The sequence below is a fragment of the Balaenoptera ricei genome, chromosome 18 (genome assembly GCF_028023285.1).
Source record: "Balaenoptera ricei isolate mBalRic1 chromosome 18, mBalRic1.hap2, whole genome shotgun sequence".
NCBI classification, from domain to species: Eukaryota; Metazoa; Chordata; class Mammalia; order Artiodactyla; family Balaenopteridae; genus Balaenoptera; species Balaenoptera ricei.
Genome location: NC_082656.1, coordinates 21,203,421 through 21,223,091, shown reverse-complemented (window position 1 = coordinate 21,223,091; position 19,671 = coordinate 21,203,421). Strand labels below are relative to the sequence as shown.

At 42.5% G+C, this 19,671-nt stretch overlaps 2 protein-coding genes across 4 annotated transcripts in view; both read right to left on the bottom strand.

The window, feature by feature from the left end:
* Window positions 1-1,356, bottom strand: part of CPB2 (carboxypeptidase B2) — a 40,537-nt gene extending 39,181 nt beyond the window's left edge. Inside the window, exons 1-2 of the mRNA XM_059903424.1 lie at window positions 1,306-1,356; window positions 1,125-1,219 (exon numbers count right to left, since the gene is read on the bottom strand). Of these exons, the coding sequence (XP_059759407.1) occupies window positions 1,125-1,219; window positions 1,306-1,356 (146 nt within the window). The remainder of the gene's footprint in view (window positions 1-1,124; window positions 1,220-1,305) is intronic.
* Window positions 1,357-18,195: 16,839 nt separating this feature from the next.
* Window positions 18,196-19,671, bottom strand: part of LCP1 (lymphocyte cytosolic protein 1) — an 81,011-nt gene continuing 79,535 nt past the window's right edge. For all 3 annotated transcript variants that reach the window (XM_059902467.1, XM_059902469.1, XM_059902468.1), the window contains one exon: window positions 18,196-18,602. In XM_059902467.1, the coding sequence (XP_059758450.1) occupies window positions 18,470-18,602 (133 nt within the window). In that variant the 3' untranslated portion in view covers window positions 18,196-18,469. The remainder of the gene's footprint in view (window positions 18,603-19,671) is intronic.

Here is a 19,671-nt window from a genome sequence, read left to right as displayed (position 1 = left end):
ACGCATATATATGGAATCTAAAAAGAAAAAAAAAATGGTACTGATAAACCTAGTGGCAGGGCATAGAGGTAGGCATAGAGAATGGACTTGACGACATGGGGTGGGAGGGTGAAGCTGGTGCGAAGTGAGAGTAGCATTGACGTATATACACTATCGAATGTAAAATAGTTGGCTAGTGGGAAGCAGCAGCATAGCACAGGGAGATCAGCTCGGTGCTTTGCGAGGACCTAGAGGGGTGGGATAGGGAGGATGGGAGGGAGGCTCAAGAGGGAGGATATATGGGGACCTGTGTATGCATATGGCTGATTCGCTTTGTTGTGCAATAGAAACTAACACGGTATTGTGAAGCAATTATACTCCAATAAAGATCTATTTTTAAAAAATGGATAATCAACAAGGACCTGCTGTATAGCACAGGGAACTCTGCTCAATATTATGTAACAACCTAAATGGGAAAAGAATTTGAAAAAGAATAGATACATGTATATGTATAACTGAATCACTTTGCTGTACACCTGAAACTAACACAGCATTGCTAGTCAATTATACTCCAATATAAAATAAAAAGTTAAAAAAAATAGAGGCTGAATTTCAATTCCGCATAAAGGAAATTTTGTGTTGACTAGAAGATAAGATGCTTGGGCGCTTTTCAAATGTATTAGAAGACAAGAAAGTAACAAAGTTAGTCAACAGAAGGAGAAAAAATGTAAAGGTAAAAAATGTGTTATCTAAATGGGTCTCTTTCTTAACGCGAAAAAAATTAAGGAAATATAAAAAATGAATTAGGAAATGTGGAGGAGTAAAATTATGGGGATATAAATTTACCATAAAATATATTAATATGTCCAAGTTCAAATTGTGGTGAGCTGGACTCTTCCTATCTCAAGTTTGACAAAAGTGCCAACACAACAGAATCAGATAATGAGATGGGGTCAGTCAGAGGCTATGCAGCCCAGGCACAGAAACTGGTTTTAACCACACAGGCTAGTTGGGTTTTATCAACAGGATGCTGCAAAGGCCCACAACAAAACCAGACTGAACCAGCTAGATCCTAGAGGGCAAAATAGGCTAAAGGTCACTGCTTTCCTGAACTTGATTTATCTCTGTGTTTGTTTCAAAAGTACCTGGTGTTCGGCAGAGATGTTTTGCAGCTGTACTTTGAGAGATATACAACGGTCAACCGCCCCGAACTGGCTCTGACTTGACCACAGGAACACACCTACGTAGATGAAACCTGGAGGTGTCAGGGAATGCGCTTTGCTTCATCACCATGCTTAGATCTCCGCCCTCAGGGGGGATTTGTACTCTGCTGGCACAATTTGTGCCGTGTGCAAAGGAGCATGGACGACTGCGCATGCCTGGCTGCCCCTGGAAGTCTCCGCCCCCTTCCTCTAGCCCTGATGACCTCTCTGCCTCCTAACCCTTAAAATTCCCTTACTGCCCTCCCTTCTGGGAGAAGATGCCTTTAGAGCTCGAGCTCCCCTTCTCCATTCTCTGGCCATTGACTAAAAGCCTGTCTTGCTTGCACCAAACAGTTTCATCATTGGCAGCACAAACCTGAGCCGGAAAGAGCTCCCTGACCCAGCCAGGGGGACTTCGGTTCAGCCGGGGCCCCAAGAGGGGGGCGCCTCACATCTCATTCGGTAACAAGATCACCTTATGTAGAGCTTACCATTTTTTCAAATCAGTTTCCTGGCTCCGTGCCCCTTAGTCAGAGAGAGGATGTGAAAAGTGGTCAGAGGGGAGACGGGGAGAATTTGTGAGTATATTTCTTTGCATCAAATTGTTGCGATTCTGTGAATCCCCACTCTCCCAAAGGGGATGAAGTTTGGGGATGTTACTTCCTTCAACTCAGCCTAGTGGGGAGGAGGACGGGTGAGTCTAAGCATGTTTCCTCAAGTTTACTGACACAAGCACTGGTGCCTGACTTGCTCCTGAGAAAGCTAAACCTGCATGGGCTGGCCTCCAGTTGACTAGATTAGCCATTAATATCAGAAGAAAAGGCACTTCATGTTATGTATTCGTTATGGCTCAGATGCCGTCCAATAGCGCCACCTAAAGGGGTGGAGAGCTCACAGCAGCAAGAACCTGGAGGTGAAGGCAAAATTCTTAGAAGGAAAGGTGGGAGTCACAAGTGGCTACGTAGAAACAGCTGCCTCTATCCTGGTCTGCAGAATTCCCCAGCAAGGGAATCTCAGAAATCTCTAAGAAGTTAACACCCACGAAAAGGACTAATGAGAAAAGGAGTCAGGTGTGTGTGTGTGGAGAGGGGTGAGGAGTTGTCTTCCTACAAAGACTGAGATATTTGAATAATGCCTTGGTTGGAGTAGACATTCTAGTTTCTGAATTGAGGTTTGCATTTCAACATGACCCAAGGACCACCAATTACTTAAGAGTGGGCTAAAAAGCTATAGAATTTTCTAACTTTCCGTGCAAGGGCGGGGAAAGATTACTCTGCCACATAGAATATATTGGGGCAATGGGAGATGAAAAATAAAGGCATGGGGTTTTTTTGTTTGTTTTAATTTTTATTGGAGTAAAGTTGATTTACAATGTTGTGTTAGTTTCAGGTGTACAGCAAAGTGAATCAGTTATATATATACATATATCCACTCTTTTTTAGATTCTTTTTCTATATAGGTCATTACAGAGTATTGAGTAGACTTCCCTGTGCTACACAGTAGGTCCTTATTAGTTATCTATTTTATATATAGTAGTGTGTATATGTCAATCCCAATCTCCCAATTTATCCCTCCCCCTCCCCCCCCACCATAAGTTTGTTTTCTATATCTGTATCTATTTCTGTTTTGTAAAGATGTGTTTTGATGATGACTCTGAAGGGATACAGTTACAGATGTAACCAATAACCATTTAGGAAAAAAAAAAGGCTTGCACCAAAAATAAAGTTAAAAATACAAGCACAGTGAAATAACAGGTCACTTTACACAAAAAGTAAAACGAGGCTCAAGGAGGGCTCAAATTGTTCAAGACTGCATGACTCGTAAGTAGCAGACCTGAGGTTTCAACTCAACTCTCCAGCTCCTGTGCTTTTAATACCTAGGCAACATTTCCTCTGCTGCTTCCCCTCTAAGAATAGGATTGTGCTCCTCAAGGTCTGTTCCCTGCTTGGTTTACAGGGATGATTCACACTCGCCATAGCTCTGAAAGATTATTTTTGAATTTAAAAAGCTGGTGAGATGGCTCTGAACAATGGAATATAGCCCAAGGCTGCAATTTTGTTTCATGCATTACAGCATTTTAAAGCCACTAGTGTGCCCTGTTCTGTAAGATGAAAATAATATATCAGTAGGAGCTAAGTGAAAGAGAACAAGCTGGTCTCCAGGTGGCAGACAGTATATGAAGTCAACAAAAGGAAGACTTCCTGTGGTCTATTAATAATTCAAAGGCCTCCCCCACTCTCCTCAAGCCTCCTCCACTCTCCAACTCCTTTTCCTTCTTTTCTTCCTATTTCATCTTCTTTCCAAATAAATAGCCTCAGCTGACTGGCCACACAGGTGATCAGAGCACAATGCAATTAATGACTGTTTACAAGATTCTTGCTAGTATTTTATTTTTACCCTTTATAGTGTCTGGCCTTTAAAATCAAGTGAACATGGAGACTTTTTGGGGGGGGGGGGCTGTCTTTCTCTTTGACATATGATATTTATGCCTTTAAAACTTTTTTGTTTTCATTCCAGAGCATTTTACTGATGAGATTTATCAAAATGCAACTGCAGATCAGCCATTGATTGTCTGAACACAAAGTGCTATTAGGAAAATGATCATGACAAGAAAACAATAACAAAGAGCAGCTTTAAAAAAAGCCAGACCCGGGCTTCCCTGGTGGCGCAATGGTTAAGAATCCCCCTGCTAATGCAAGGGACACGGGTTCGAGCCCTGGTCTGGGAAGATCCCACATGCCGCGGAGCAACTAGGCCCGTGAGCCACAAATACTGAGCCTGCGCGTCTGGAGCCTGTGCTCCGCAACAAGAGAGGCCGCGATAGTGAGAGGCCCGCGCACCGCGATGAAGAGTGGCCCCCGATTGCCGCAACTAGAGGAAGCCCTCACACAGAAACGAAAACCCAACACAGACAAATAAATAAATAACAATTAAAGGTGCTAATAATTAAAAAAAAAAAAAAAGCCAGACCTTTAGCTCTTTTTAGGACGGGTTATATTTTTTACCCCCAGAAATAATTCATCAAAGTCTGTCGCCCTGAATAAAATTAGATTTTTCTTTTAGCTTTGGTAATAGGCAATTCGTGGAAAAACAATGCTCAGAAACATTTGGTAAAAAATATATATATATATTTTTACTCACAAAAAGCAGAGTTTGCGATTTTATTTCTAGTGGAAGAATGGGACCCAGGAATCAGATATGCATCTGCCCACAAAGCTGCAGTTCCCCTCCCCCAGTACATGGGGACCATTACGATAGCTACAAAGTATTAAATATTTTCAACATGATATTATTTGATTAAAATACAGTCATAGTCTCACCCCTCTCTTCAAGCATAGGTATCGATCAGACTTCAAAGCATATGCTGAAGCAAAACATAGTAAGAAGAGCCATGCATGAGGGAATTTTTCTCATTCATTTCTTACTATTTTCTTTCTGTGTATTTCCTTTATTTGCGTAACGTCTAGTCCCACTGAACTGTTATAAGCTTATTCGTTTTGCAGCAACATGGTCAAGCTTCGGTATATCTTGCTAGTGGTTGTCTTATCAAGGATTTTAGTTTACTATATGATGCAGATGGTGGTCTGTAGGTGAGCCTGCTGACCTCTGCCACAGCCAGCTGTGACAATGCCTGTGCCAGGCTGCCGCTGAGGCCACCTTTAGACCTGCCGTAGCGAGGACCTTGAGACCGGACTTGTAGCCCCGGCCTCTCTTCCAGGTTACCTTCCAGACTGCCTGTCTCTGCCAATTCACTGTGACTAAATCTGACCTCCCTTCAAATTGGCTCTCTTCCTAATTTCTATAATTTTTAGAGGCAGTGAAAAGAGTAGAAATGAGGTGAAAATGGGGTTGAATACAAACTCAACATTTGCTGTTTGATTTGAAGCCAGTGTTATTTTCCCTGAGGCTTATTTTCCTCCTCTGTAAAATGTCAGTAAAAAAGAATGGAGGATTGTGGGCACTTAACAGGTTAACATTTCTAAGCGCCTATCCCAGTGCCTGGGACAACACAGATGCTAAATAATCACTCACTTCCTCCCCTTTCCCTCTCTGGCAATGACACTGCCATTGCCTACAGTGTCCAGGTTGGACTTGTTGAGAGCAGTTTTTCTCCTTCCCTCTCCTTTACCCTTAATTAAAGCCAACTGCCAAGTAATTGGATATTAGAACTAGCAAGAACCTTAGAAATTATAGCCATCTGATTTATTGACAATACATAGAGACATAAGTCACCAATTCTCCTAGCAATTTGACTCCCATGTCAATTTCAATAACAATCATTTGGTGATGAAATTTGTTACTTGATACTTGGCGATTATATTCAACAAAAAAGAATCAACCAACTATACTTAGTTTAGTAATGATGGGCAAACACAGCTTCCGACTCACAAGTCAAACTTTTTTTGTGGCCGCGCTGTGCAGCTTGTGGGATCTTAGTTCCCCGACTGGGGATTGAACTCGGGCCCTCGGCAGTGAAAGTGCCGAGTCCTAACCACTGGACCGCCAGGAAATTCCCAAACTCTATTTTCTTAAGTGCTGTCCTATGGCTCTTTATGACTCAGTTTCTTTGGCAGAATTTTCCCTGCCCCTGGTTTGTCCCTTCCCTCTTTGCCATTCACTGAGGAGAGGAATACATCTCAGAGGCAACTGGAGGAGAAAAGGATCATAGAAAAAAACAACAGGAAAAAAAGGTAATTCCAAAGGAAACAATATCAATTTTGAAAAGCCTAAAAGTTGACTAATCAATTACAATAATCCATATAGCCTCAAAACTATTTACACCATGTTTTATATATGCTAGGGCATGAGTTTGTTTGTGTTTTGTCAAGTGGTTTATAGTAGAAAATCCTAAGGGATTCACTCTACCAAGCAAAATAAGAACTAGATATGTTCATGTGTGTGTTCTTTATAACACAACTATTCTTCCTTTCCTATTCCATGCTGAACACCCATCACAACCCAAACCTCCTGTTTGATACCTTTATCCTCTTCTCCCTCCCATGTTCTATGTACAAGAAAAAAATAAATTATCCATAGTCAGTGCATAGTATATGCGAAGACAAGAAAAACATAAATCACGTGAAGTGTTAAGGTGTAAATAATTACATATTTTAAAAAGTCAAGAGTCTATTTCTTTAATTTTCATAACTACTGAATATGCATATCATCCAGAGTTTTCTCAGCAATAAAACTAGAGCCAGAAAAGAAAAAAAGACCCTAGATCTAGTGAGATCCTTATTATACTGACATCTACGATTTGGAAGGGCAACATGGAAAGTTTCAGAAAGAGCTGACCTTCAGACTTGAATGTTTTGCTCCCCAGTCCAATGCACTGACTGGATTCCATGAGGGGCAAACAAGTGGGGGAAAAGACCCACCACCATCTAGGATTCTAGCGGGTTACCTCTGAAATGCGAAGGCATGCTGCTCACAGAACAGGATGGTGGCCACAAGGACTCCAAAGCTATAAAGCTTCATCCCCACAGCGATTTGTTATAAAACAAAACTCTCTGAAGAGAAGGGTCCAGATAGCTGATTACTTAAGAGCCTTCTTTACACACTGGTTAAAATATAATGGCATGTTCCCTGTCGTTTCCGTGCTCAATCGACTCGCTTCCATTCCCACCCTCAAAAAGAAAGTATGATGAGAGTTGTTATTCTCATTGTAGACTATCTAGAAAATATTTAACTCTTCAGGGAAGATGAAGCCAAGAATAAAAGGATAGTAATAGAGTGGAAACCTGTCTTGTTTGTTGAAGAACCATAGCCATAGTGTATTGACCCATGGATCTCAGCCCATGCTGAGGAAGGTCTCCTGTGGAGTACTAACTCATTAGGTCTTCCCTTGCTTTTCTCTTTTTCAACATTTTCAACTTAGATGAAGACATAAAAGGTGAGTTTTTCAAATTTATGGCTGAGAAGGAGAGCTTATGTGAAGGATTATAGGATCTCCATTCAAAGAGAGTTTTCCTTGTCCATGTGGAATGATGGGTCCACCCATAAAAGAATAGGAATGCTATGTGTGGGGAGCTCTTTCGAGAAGTAAAAAAATCAGGTCATTGTGAATCATGTTTATTTAGGGAAGGTCACCATAACAGCCATAACACCATAACAGTCTAAATCAAAGCCCACCACACGTCATTCTGAAGGTAGCACCATATAACATTTTGTCTGGTGTGAGGCCACATCTAACCTCTGTAAGTGAAGGGACCCTGGTCCCCTCCCTGCATTCCCACTGGTAAGTGCATTTGAATGCCCTTGAGGTCAGGGCAGGCAAATGTGCAAAATAAATCATCCTCCCTTCAGTGGACTTCTGAGAAGGAAAGGGTTGAGAGTTCAAACCTCTCTCTGGGATTCAAAGGTATTGAAACATATTTAATGGATCGAGGTGACCGCCACTGAAACTACTGGGTTGGCCAGAAAGCTTGTTCATGTTTTTCCATTCCATAACACCTTATGGAAAAACCCGAACGAGCTTTCTGGCCAACGCAATACATTTTATATAAGAAAGGAGACAAAGAAAATACATGCGTTTCTGCTCGTTTGTGGAGAAAGAAACACAGGAAAGATAGACCAGAAATCAATGAGACAGGTTACCTCCAGCAGGTGAGTGAAAAACAGTGGGAATAAGAAGGGGGTAGAAGAGGGAATAAGAACCGGGTAGAAGAGATGGGGGGAGGGACATTTCTTCGAGTAAAACTTTTTGAATACCTCTGAATTTTAGAACCATGTTAATTTTTCATATACTCAAAACAAGCAGTCAAGTAAATAAAATGAATACAAACCAAACCAAATGAATGTAATTTTGTTTCAAATAAATAACATAACCACACTGAAGTGGAGAGGGGGAAAAACTAACCAAAGTGAACTTTTTTAACACAAAAAGTAACTTTAAAATAACTTTAAAATTACAAAAAGTAATTTTAAAGTAACAGTTAAAATTTATTGACAAACTTTATCAGCTTTTGTGCTCTCTAATTATTTTGTATCCTATGGTTTTCCCTCTGGATTTAAAACCATTTCTTCTTGCTGAAGCAATCTTTTAAAGGCTCCTTTAGTTAAGATCCAACGGTGGTAAATTCTATTATGCTCTGTATATCTAACAATAACTTTATTCGGCCATCACTTTCAAAGACTAGTTTAGTTGAATGTAATATTCTAATGTGACAGGTCTTCTGTTGTGTTTTGGCATCTACTGTTGTGTGGTTGAAATTGGCCATCCAGGAACTGTTGTTTCCCAGCAGGTCAGCTGTCCTTTCTATTCAATGTCTTTTAAGGGATTATCTTTATTTTTGATGCTCCTCAGATCCATTACTCTGGTATAGATGTGGAATTATTTTTAATTATCTTGCTTGGTACACAGAATGTAGTTTTGATCTGAGGATTTAGATATTTCTTCAGTTTTGGAAACTCACTTTATTGTTTCCTCAGCTGTTGGATGGATCTCTGCTAGTCCCTTTGGAGATCCTTGATCTGCCCTCCATGTCTTGTAACTGTCCTTTCATGTTTTTAAAAACCATAACCTTTGTCTCTGTAAGCTGAGTTCTGGGTGCGTTTCTCAGCATTATCTTCAAATACACTAATTCATTCTTTGTGTCTTGTTTAGACTACATAGTCAGTTGAGGTGAGTATATTTTTGTTATTGTTTCAGTAACTATATAAAGATTTTCCAACATTTGCAACTGGCACTTTTTCACATTTATCCATGTTGTTTTCATATCCATATTTTAAAATATTATTTAAAATATTTTATTGTTTCATTTTTTATGAGTATTGTTTCTTCAGAGCTCTTGCCGAGAATCCTCAGAACACTTATTTTTAAAGTCTGTGCCAGGCTGCTCTAGAAGTTTAATTGTATTTGGGCTTATTTTATGCACTGAGCTTTGGTTTTATTGGCTGCCTTTCTCAGCATTTGATTTCTTCTGTGATTTGGAACCTGGGTTTGTAAGCTCATTGGGAAGCCTTTTGTTTTCCTTTTCTATCTTTCTACCTCTTCGCTCACTTCTCTCCATTTTGCACAAGGCTTCAAGCAGCCCCTGGGCTTCCAGTCCAGAACGTTGTCTTATTCTGGTTTTCAGAGTTTCTATGCCATGATAACACTGTGGCCTCCAAAGATCCAGTCACCAGTCAGATGACTTGACTTAGTTACTGGTTTAGTTATTTCTGGTTTAGTTACTCCTTTGTCTCCTACAGACCAGCAGCTATTATAAACCAGTCCTAGGCAGCAGTGGGCAGTGTCTTTTCAAAATTGAGATACATACAATGAAATGCACAGGTATTAAGTACACAGCTAGATGAGTTCCAAAAATATGTATACTTGAGTATCCCACGCTTCTATCCAGGTATAGAAAATTTTCATCACTCCAGAAAATTTCTGCATGTCCCTTCCAATCAGGTCCCCCCAACTCCAACAGCAGCTGCTCTGATTTTATTACCACAGATTAATTTTGCCTGATCTAGAACTTCACATGTCATCCTAGTCAGTTCGGGCTACTAAAACAAAAATACCATAGCCTGGGTGGCTTAAACAACAAATACTTATTTCTCACAGTTCTGGAAGGTGAGGAGTCCAAGATCAAGGCACAGATTCAATATCTGGTGAGGACCTGTTTCCTGGTGCAAAGATAGCCCCCTTCTTACTGTAGCCTCACATGGCAGAAAGAAAGCTGGAGAGCTCTCTGGGGTCTCTTTTATAAGGGCACTAATCCCATTCATGAGGGATCCACCATCACGACTTAATCACCTCCTAAGGGCCCCACTTCCAAATATCATCACATTGGGGATTAGGTTCCAACAAATAAATGAGGGGCAGGTGGGGTGGAGGACACAAACATTTAGTCCACAGCATATAACATGTACTCTTTTGTGTCAGGCAGTTTTTACTCAGCATGTTTTTTTTTTTTAATTTTCTTTAATTTTTATTTTTGGCTGCATTGGGTCTTTGTTGCTGCACACAGGCTTTCTCTAGTTGCGGTGAGGGGGGCTACTCTTTGTTGCCGTGCACGGGCTTCTCATTGCGGTGGCTTCTCATGCAGAGCATGGGCTCTAGACATGCAGGCTTCAGTAGTTGTGGCACATGGGCGAACCCGTTACCCCTGTACTGGCAGGCGGATTCTTAACCACTGCACCACCAGGGAAGCCCAGTATGTTTTTAAAATTCTTTCATGTTGCTGCATATGCCAGCAATTCATTCCTATTTATTGCTGAGTAATATAATACTATTTTTTTATCCATTATCCTATTAATGAACATCTGGGATGTTTTCAGTTTGGGACCACTATGAATAGAGCTGCTATGAATATACTTTCACAAGGCTTTTTTGATGGACAAACATTTTTGTTTCTCTTGGGTAGATATCTAAGAATGGAATTGCTAGGTCATGGAGATATTTAGTTTTATAAGCAACTCCTGTACCTTTTCTTTCAAGGTGGTTGTATCATTTTACACGCCCACCAACAATATATTAGAGTTCTAGTTGGTCCACATCCTTGTTATCTGATGCAGTCTTTTTCATTTTAGCCCTTCTAGTAAGTGTATGGTGGTGTCTAATTTGGTTTTCATTTAAATTTCTGAGATGGCTAATAATGTTGAGAACCTTTTCTGTGCTAATTGGCCATAAGTATATGTGTGTGTATGTATGTTCCAATTGTTTGCCTGATTTTTAATCAGATGGTTTGTCTTATTACTGATTTGTAGGAGGTATTTATATACTCTGGACATCTATATGACACAATAAAAGGCAAAATTACAGATACAGAAAATAGGTTAGTTGTTGCCAGGGCCTGGGGCTGGGGAGGAAGGGATTAACCTACAAAGAGGTACAGGAGAGATTTTTGGAGTGGTGGGAAAATTCTGTTTTGATTGTGGTGGCAGTTACACTGTGAACAGGCAAAATTCCTCAAACTGAACTCTTAAGTTGAATTTATTGCATGAAGAGAGAGAGAGAGAGAAGAACACAACAGCTTGATCAGATGGACGCCACCCTGGCTCACAGGCAAATCTCTTAGCTTCTCGGAGGTGCAGTTTCCCCTGCAGAAAAATGAGGTTAATGATAACCTACCTCTGAGGGCTGTTGTGGGAATTCAATGGGATAGCAGCTGAAAGTGACTGGCTAAACAGGTGTTCAGTATGTCCCATTCATTAAAAAAAAAGATAAACCAGGAAGGGAGCTGAGAGGGGCCAATGTGTTCTCTTCCCGGAGGCTTACCCAAGTCAGGTGACCTTGGTGACAGCTGTCCTCTCCTTCTGCTGCTCCCAAAGAGTTAGCGGATGAGTCACTGCCCCAGAAGCCAATCTGGTCCTGGGGGATCGATCTCACTGAATCATGCCCCCTGGGGACCAGCTAATTTGTACATTTGCTCTCCAGTCAATTTGGAACATTAGGTGGCAAAAATAATATGGCAAGAGTTTCTTCAAGAGCCGTAACCCTCTGCCTTTATTAAGACGGTGCCTAAAAAGATAACCTCCCCTGTGAATAGTGGCTGCTTTGCCTTCTCTCAATTGGAGCGGGCTGAGAAGGGCAACGCCACCGTGATCTGGACTGGCCGGGACTTGGATATGCAGCTCAGGCTTACCGTTAGGTAAGCGCTGAGAGAGTCAGTCAATTTCATAGCATTTTGTCATGAGTTTAGGTGCAGCTCAATTTACAAGTTTTCCTTTCAAAATCTTTCAGCCATTAAAGCTGCATAATCTTGGGAGGTTCGGAGGACACATAATTGATAAATGTGTTTTCCCTCCACACACTCTCTCTCATGTTTATTCATGCAGAGCAAAGCAGTTTTAGAATTTGCACAAAGGGTTGGTGTATCCAGCCCCCTGTGTTTCTGAGGGGGGAGGCAAGATGATGCCATCTTGGGAGTCATTGAAGAGGGGGATTTGAGGCTCAAAGGCAGAGAACTCCAAGCCAGGTTCTCATGCCCTCGTTTTGGCTACAAATACTGAGCCTGGGAGTCATGGCACCAGGAAGGTTACTAGGCACCCAGAGAGGCAAATGCTTGTTGGCTGGATGGTTAAATTGTGAAGAGAGCAGGGTTCGTCCTTGAAGCACTTCCATCCCTTCATTCCCCGTTTCTAACCATTACTCCCTCTTACCAGTCTATCCGCTTTTTAAGATGCTCCACCCAGGCCGCCCCTTTGAAGAGCACCCCAGGCTGTATCCCATTGGTTCTCAAACTTGACTGGTAATTAGAGTCACCTGCGCATCTTTTAAATCTCCAGCTGCCCTGGCCACACATCAGATCAATTATATCAAAACCTCAGAGGGCGGGGCATGGACACCAGCTTCTTGTAAATCTCCTGAGATGATTCCATTGTGCAGCCAGGGCTGAGAACAGCTGGGTTGGACTAGTGCTTCTCCAGGGGTGGCCAGTGAGTCTCAGAATCTCTGAGAGTATTTGTGGAAAATGCAGACTCCTGGACCCACCAGCCCTCTAAGCACTGAATCTCAAGGTGGGATCTGGAAAGTCTGTGTTTTGACAACTTCCCCAGGTGATTCTCAAGCACACTTGAGTCTGAGAATCAGCTCTAAACCTTTCTCTAGTCCATCTGTTTCTCATGATATGGCAATTTTCCCTTTCCTTCAGCCATACTAGTCTTTCAGTTCCTCAAAGATAACCATCTTCTTCCATCCTCTGGACCTTTGCATATTATAGCTGTTTATCTGGAAGGCACTTTGCTCTCTCTTTGCCTTTAGGAAATTGGCAAAGATAACACTGATGAAGCTATAGCCCTGGAAAGTCATTATAAGGTGCATGTTTTGGAGGAGAAAAGAGTAGGCACTGAGGGGCCACAATCCCCTCCCCCGGGACAGTTTGGTTTACTAAGTCAGCTAGCTGTCACTGGAAGTCATAGAGAGGTTGCTCCAGAGACGGTGGGAGAAAAGTCAGTAGGTTTGATGGAGGTATTGAAGGAACAAGAGAGAAGACTTAAGTGCTGTGGCACCCACTGGGTCGGATGCGTGAAAGCAGCAGCCCTGGGCAGCAGGTAAGAGAAGGCAGTGCCAAGAGACACCTTAAGTTACCCAGCAGGACCAGGGACATGAAGCTTTTGGGGCCTGTGGCTGGTAGCGGGTGCCACAGGGAAGAGAGGGGCCATGGGGGAGAGGGACAGCAAAGGACAAGGCTGGGTGATGGAGGGCAGAGCCACTTTGGCTACCTCAAATGAACAATGATGATGGGGAAATGCTAGTGGAGGGTTTTTTCAATCTCTCAAGTCCAGTGTTACTGGGAAAGTGTAATCTAATTTAAAGTTGGTTCAAATGCAACTGACTATCAACTGCAGATCTTCTTTTAGGACAGTGTTTCTCAACCTTTAATGCGCACATGAATTAAGTGGTGATCTTATGAAACTGCAGATTCTGATTCAGTAGGTCTGGGGTGAGGCTGAGATTCTGCATTTCTAAGCAGCTTCCAAGTGCCCCTGGTCTTAGCCCCAAACTTAGAGCAAGGAGGTTTGAACATTCTGACTCTTAACGGTGGGTCTGTGGTCTCTGGCCCAATCCAAAAATGCCTGCGGAATCATTAACTTTTATGTTGTATTGCACAGAGCTTTAGAATTAAATATTTGCATGCATTCTAATCCTCTAAAAATTACTATTCCAAAAATTATACACAGTAGCTCTTTATTAACCAAAATACTTATTGAAATGGAACTCCCCAATTTTGACATGCCAGATAATATAAAAATCCCTGCCATTTCGCCGATCTCTCTCTGAGTTGTTAAAGGTGAGATGGTGGGTACTGACTCGCTTACCCGTGATTTTGTGTCTGACCTAAGGTGGGTTATTAAGTATATGTAGACTTTAGACATGAGAAAACATTTACACAATTTTCCTTTTCCTTTTTTTTTTTTTTTTTTTGGTCACCTACACACAGCCTCCGTTGGTAAACTCTGCCTTCTGGAAAATAGGGGGCGAGGACACCGTGGAAAGAGCAGTCCTTGGCAGCTGAGAGTTTAATTCCTGGAATTTTATTAGGAAACTGTCAAAGGAACTAGATTTCACAAGAGGATCAGTCAGCACTGCTGACTTGTGCTGAGCTTCAGCTCCGGTTACTGGCTCATGAGGCCGGCAGAGACGTGCCATGTCAAGCTCACTAAGAGGGCACTGCCAGCATTTCATCCAAGCACACTGGTACACTGGGGGGTTGGGGGCGACAGAGAGCAAAGTCGATGATATCTCAGCAGCTGCTGAATGACAACAGGTACAGTAACTACAGGGAAGGGGGCCCTAGGAGCCGCCCAGGGACACTGGGAGCACAGGGGAATGTCTCTCGTGCATTAAGCATCAGTCTGAGATGGGCTGCTGTAAGGTGGACTGAGTTTCCATACTTTTTATAATCGAGACCACCGTTGTGCTCCACGGGACAGACTAGATTGTGTGTGTGCGTTTAGGTGGATAAAATCACTAGATTGGCTGAGACTTGAAAAGCCCATCTAGTCCTATGCATTGTCTCAAGACAGGCTCTAATGGCATAATTTCCAAACAAACAGGAATCCATCCCTTTCTAAAAACTCTGCAGGTAGGTCTATTTCACAACTTTTCTCACAGTGACGTCTCTCTGGCATCTCCCACAGTCAGGAAACATTTGTTCATGTCTAACACAAATCGATTTTTCAGTTACCCAGCTCTCCTTAAAAATCGAGAAAGTGCTTGGCACTGCTGGAGACATCAACATGGTGAGGCATGATTCCTGCCCACTTCTCATTAGTCGGGGCTCAGATCTTCTGCAAAATGTTGCTGACCCTTCCTTCAGAATTCATCTTTCCCCTGAGCTCCCATACTTTATGGACAAATTTGTTATAGCATTTATCACATCCTGCTTTTGAGTACATTTTGCATGTGCCCATTATCTCCCCACTGGATTAACGTACTTTGGACATGAAATGGAGAAGATGGGAGGGGCTCAAGGGCCCATCCCAGCTCAGGGCTCTTTGTGAAATACTTCAAGGAAACTTCAGAGGAGGACTGATGTGTGCCTCTACAGTGTTTAATACCTTTGCTAGAGCAGAAACTTAAGTACCTGTTACATTAAAATGAACATTCTGAGCACAAGAAGTGGACATAATATTCATTGTGGCTTTATATGCTATAGCAAAGGATTGAAACAACCTAAATATCCATTTATAGGCCACTGGTTAAATACAGGTTGGCACATCCATTCAACAGAATACTGTGCACCTGCTGAAAAGATTGAGGCAGGTCTATATTCGGCAACGTGGAACAGTCTCCAAGGTTTGGTGTGAAGAAAATGGGATGCAGAATGAAGTGTATGGTATGCTAATATTTGCAATAAAAAGGTGTGTGTGTGTGTAACATGTGCGTAGACTATTTCTAGAAAGATACAAAAGAAATTGGTAACAGTGGTCACTGACGAGGGGAACTGAGGTTTTGGCACAGAGGTAGTGGTGGGTTGGTAAACCAGATCTCTGGGGATAAAAACCCCTACTTGTAGAGTTTGATTATTTCTATGGTGTAAATATGCCCACCATGGCCAATTTCAAGATAACAATGGTTTAACATTGGAGCCAGGTGGAACCAACATGAGCTGGCTTCAAAGCACATCACTAGACACGGGGGTGGGAAGGTGGCCTGCTTTCCACTGTAGACCCTTTGGTACAATTTTACTTTCTGATGTCATACTTGGATGGGCTAAAATGTAACAGCAAACTTTTAAATTTAGAAAAATTATCGTGTTCAGATGGCTGTACTCCTTTAGCCTTCTCGTCTCCAAGAGTTTTAGTTTTCTTCCCTTGATAGTATTCTGCTTTCCTGTACCTGTTCAGTCTTTCTGGTCAGGACCTATCAGTGCAGTCTTATACACACAAAAACACACTTAATATTGGTAAGCTCTTGATATGTAGGGCAGGCCGCTACCTCCTGAGTGTAGAAGCTGTAGGAATGTCAGGCCAGGAAAGAGCCATCTCCAAAGAGCTGCTGCTGGTGAAGCCAGGACACACCGCTTAAGCACAAAAGCCCAGCTTCCCAGCAGCTGTGTGGGCGAGTGACACCTGTGCAGCGCAGAATGTGACCCTGCCAAACAGATGCTTTTCTGTCCCAGCAGCCCACCCGCGGGAGCCGGCTGCAGCAGAATTCCTCAGCGTACACCTCGCCTCCCACCCTGTGCCAGCCAAAGTGAGGCCCAGCCAGGCTAGAGAGGAGACCCCAGGCACTGCCAGCCCTAAAGATTCCTCCTCGAATCATTCTAGAAGCCGTTTCACACCAATTCCCAAGTCTGGCTTTTGTTCATCACTGGGTTCAATGTGTGTTTGAGAATTTGTGTCTTAAACCTTTCATTTTAGCCTCTTCTTCGTCCAACTCCCTTCAACTTACTCTTCAGCTTTCAGCTAAAATATTTCTCCTTAGATGGCTCTCTCTGTTGTAAGCCTGTCTCACCCTGCCCGCATCAATCACTCATCACAGCTGTCAGTGGAGTTGTTTATCATCAGTCTTTCCTGATCAGCTGAGCGCAATGCCTGCCTTATTTACAGGTGTTTTCCCAAAACCGTGCACAGTGCCTGGCACATTTCAGCCCTCAGTGCGTGTTGGCTGAATGAATGAATAAGTTAGAGTACACTCTTACGAAACCTTCAGAAGACGTCCAATACAAGGAACATTTTATTTGGAGAGAACTTGAGCATTACTTTCTCTTCATTGTCCTTTAAGGCAGTAACATTCTTCCTGGAGGCAGATGGGGGAGAATTGTCTGAGGCTACATGAAGTGCAGATTAAGACAAAGCCAGTCACTTCGCATTCAGATGCAGCAGAAACACAGGTTATGGGCCGGGAGAAGCCAACATGTCGGCTTCCTGAGCCCAATGCCGTGGAGCAGATCTGGGGTGATGCATTTCAATTGCTTTGAAAAATGGCTAAGTTCCACTACATACCACCCCTAAAGAAGATACCTCATTGATGAGCCCTTCCAGCACGATAGAGGGGGTCTAGTGTTGGTGCCCGGTGCTCGGTTGCTATTTAGCCTTTGGTAAGTTTGCAAGGAAATTGCATAGTCTATTAGAACTGCTCAAATTCACACTGTTCCTCTGGTTTTATTTTGGAATTCTTTTAACTATCCAGTCACTAGCTCTTCGCAAAGCAATGCAGCCAGTTATTACCCAGCGTGACACCTGGCTAGGTATGTGTGTATGTGAGTGTGTGTGTGTGTGTGTGTGAGTGTCTGTGTGTGTGTTGGGGTACGGGGGTGAGGTGGGGGTCACTGGACATTGGCACATATGGCCCCTGGGAGCTTGAGGGCACCAAAAAAGTAAACATCGGTGCTATGGCCTGGCAGCAATCACGTGCACTATGATCTAAGAGCAAATGAAATCAGAGCAAGATGGTTCCCAGTCACCAGATATTCAGCCATACCACAATAACTAGACCTAACACACAGAGCTAAACACACGGGGAGGCAGCACCCAAGAACAGATGCTTTGTTATGGCTCTGCACTGCCCCCTAGTGTCTTGCTGCTCAATGACACCCTCCTTGGATAGAACCTTCCACCAAGAGTTAAGTAAGAATTCAAGATGTTAGATCTGGTCAGAGCCCAAATCGTAGGGTTAAAAACAGAGGGCTTCCTATTGGCTGAAAAAATAAAATCTGATGACATTTGGGACCCTAGTTCTGAGAAAAGGCTCTGATGATGAGTCTTAGGTCTTCAGGTTACCAGAGACTCTTGGAGATCCCAACAGCCTGACTGATTTGACAGATGATCCAAATGGCCCCAAGAGGAGGACGGCCGGCAGAGGTCGTCCACAGAGAAGGCAGAGTTCTGAGAGAGTGGAGAGCAAAGTCACAGGGAGACAGGGTGCAGAAGGGCTACACGAAGGAGGCTCGTAACAGACCAAACGCTGGCCTCCAGAAGCCGGTTTTAGGGCTGATTTGATGATTCTCCCCTCCCGGTTCTCACCCTAAACAAGAAAGCAGCCGATTTAAGCTGGTTTGAAAGATTATGTTAAAATTAACAACACTACAGCTTCTATACTTGACTATAGTGGCAAAAGCAGAAAGGGTGCCTGGAAAATAAGTTCTTTTTGTCTCTAGATTTTCAAAGCAATCAATTCAATAATAAAAAAAAATTTGTAAGAGACTGGGTCTTTTGCAAAGAATAAAGCACTTTTTGTTAAATACATGAAGGCTACTTGGCTGAACAGATACACATTTTGTCTGGAACCTAGTAGAATGTCACCAAGTTGAAAACGTTGGAATGGTTTGACTTGTCCCCGTGTTTCCTGGGAGCACCCGGTGCTGAGCAGTCAGAAACGCGTGTGCGCCTCCAGTCCCGCCCGCTGGGCCTTACACCCTCTTCATTCCTTTCCCCATGAGGCAAGCAAACACTGTCATGACCATCTTGGGGTTCACTTCAACCAAGTCTTCTGGAAGGGCATATACTCTTGCTCCAATTTTTCGGGCCATAGAGATGGCATACCTAAAAGAGAAAAGAGGAAGAATGAGGGGAGCCTAAGCAAGTAAGAAGGGGACCCCTGAGGATCATAGTTATGGTCTATAGTTATGGTCTATTCTATATAATCTATACTATATACTCTCTACTCGGCACTATAAACTATCTACTATACAGAGCTCATTCCTGGTATGGCTGGAGCCAATCACTGGGTTCCTCCCGAGATTTGAGGGCAAATGCTGGCCTGACAAAGCTCCTGACTCTGTCAAACTTGCTGTCCAGCCTCGTGATAATTACCAAATTTATTATTTGTCCTTAGAGAGCTTCCTAGCTAGCACCACTTTTGGTGCCTACAGCATGCTTATTCGCTTGGGCTGTACAGTGGCAGAAAAAGTCATAGAACTGAACAAGAATGTGTGCTAGGGAAAGTCTGCAGACACCATTTCAACTACAGAAACATTTTTATAAGGCAGAAAAAAGGGGAAATGCATCTGTAATACCTCGACCTTACCTATCAAGTCCTTCCTTCCTTGTTCCATTCTAATTCTCGCCTCCATGTATGTGTATTTATTTATGACACTATAATAGTAGAATAACCAGAGTTTTATATTACACGTTTTTCACATAAGATTACCATAGCTGTAGCAGAATATGTCTGCTCTGTTTATAGTTATATGAAGATAATTTTTATTAGTTGTAGTCTATTTTCAAATGAGCCCACCCTATTACCTGGCAGTTCTTTTCTTCTCCTCATTCATTATCTAGTAACTTCTTGCAGTGGCTACTCCAGAGATTCTCCATTCCACCCAAAGCCCCATTACTCCCTTTGCGCTCCTGAAATAACTTTACTCTTACTTTATTGATCAAACTAATTTAAGAGCATCGGGCCAGAGCATCCCCATTCTTTCTCTTTGTCCATCTCTCAATCACTTCCTCTATATTAACTATTAATGAAATAAAATTAATTTTTCCATTATAAAATAGAGGAAAAATTATTAAAAAGTTAGAATATAGAGCTTCAAAAACCAAACCAACCATGCACAATCCTGCCACCATAGCCACCTTTAGGATTCTATATAATTCTTTTTACCCATTT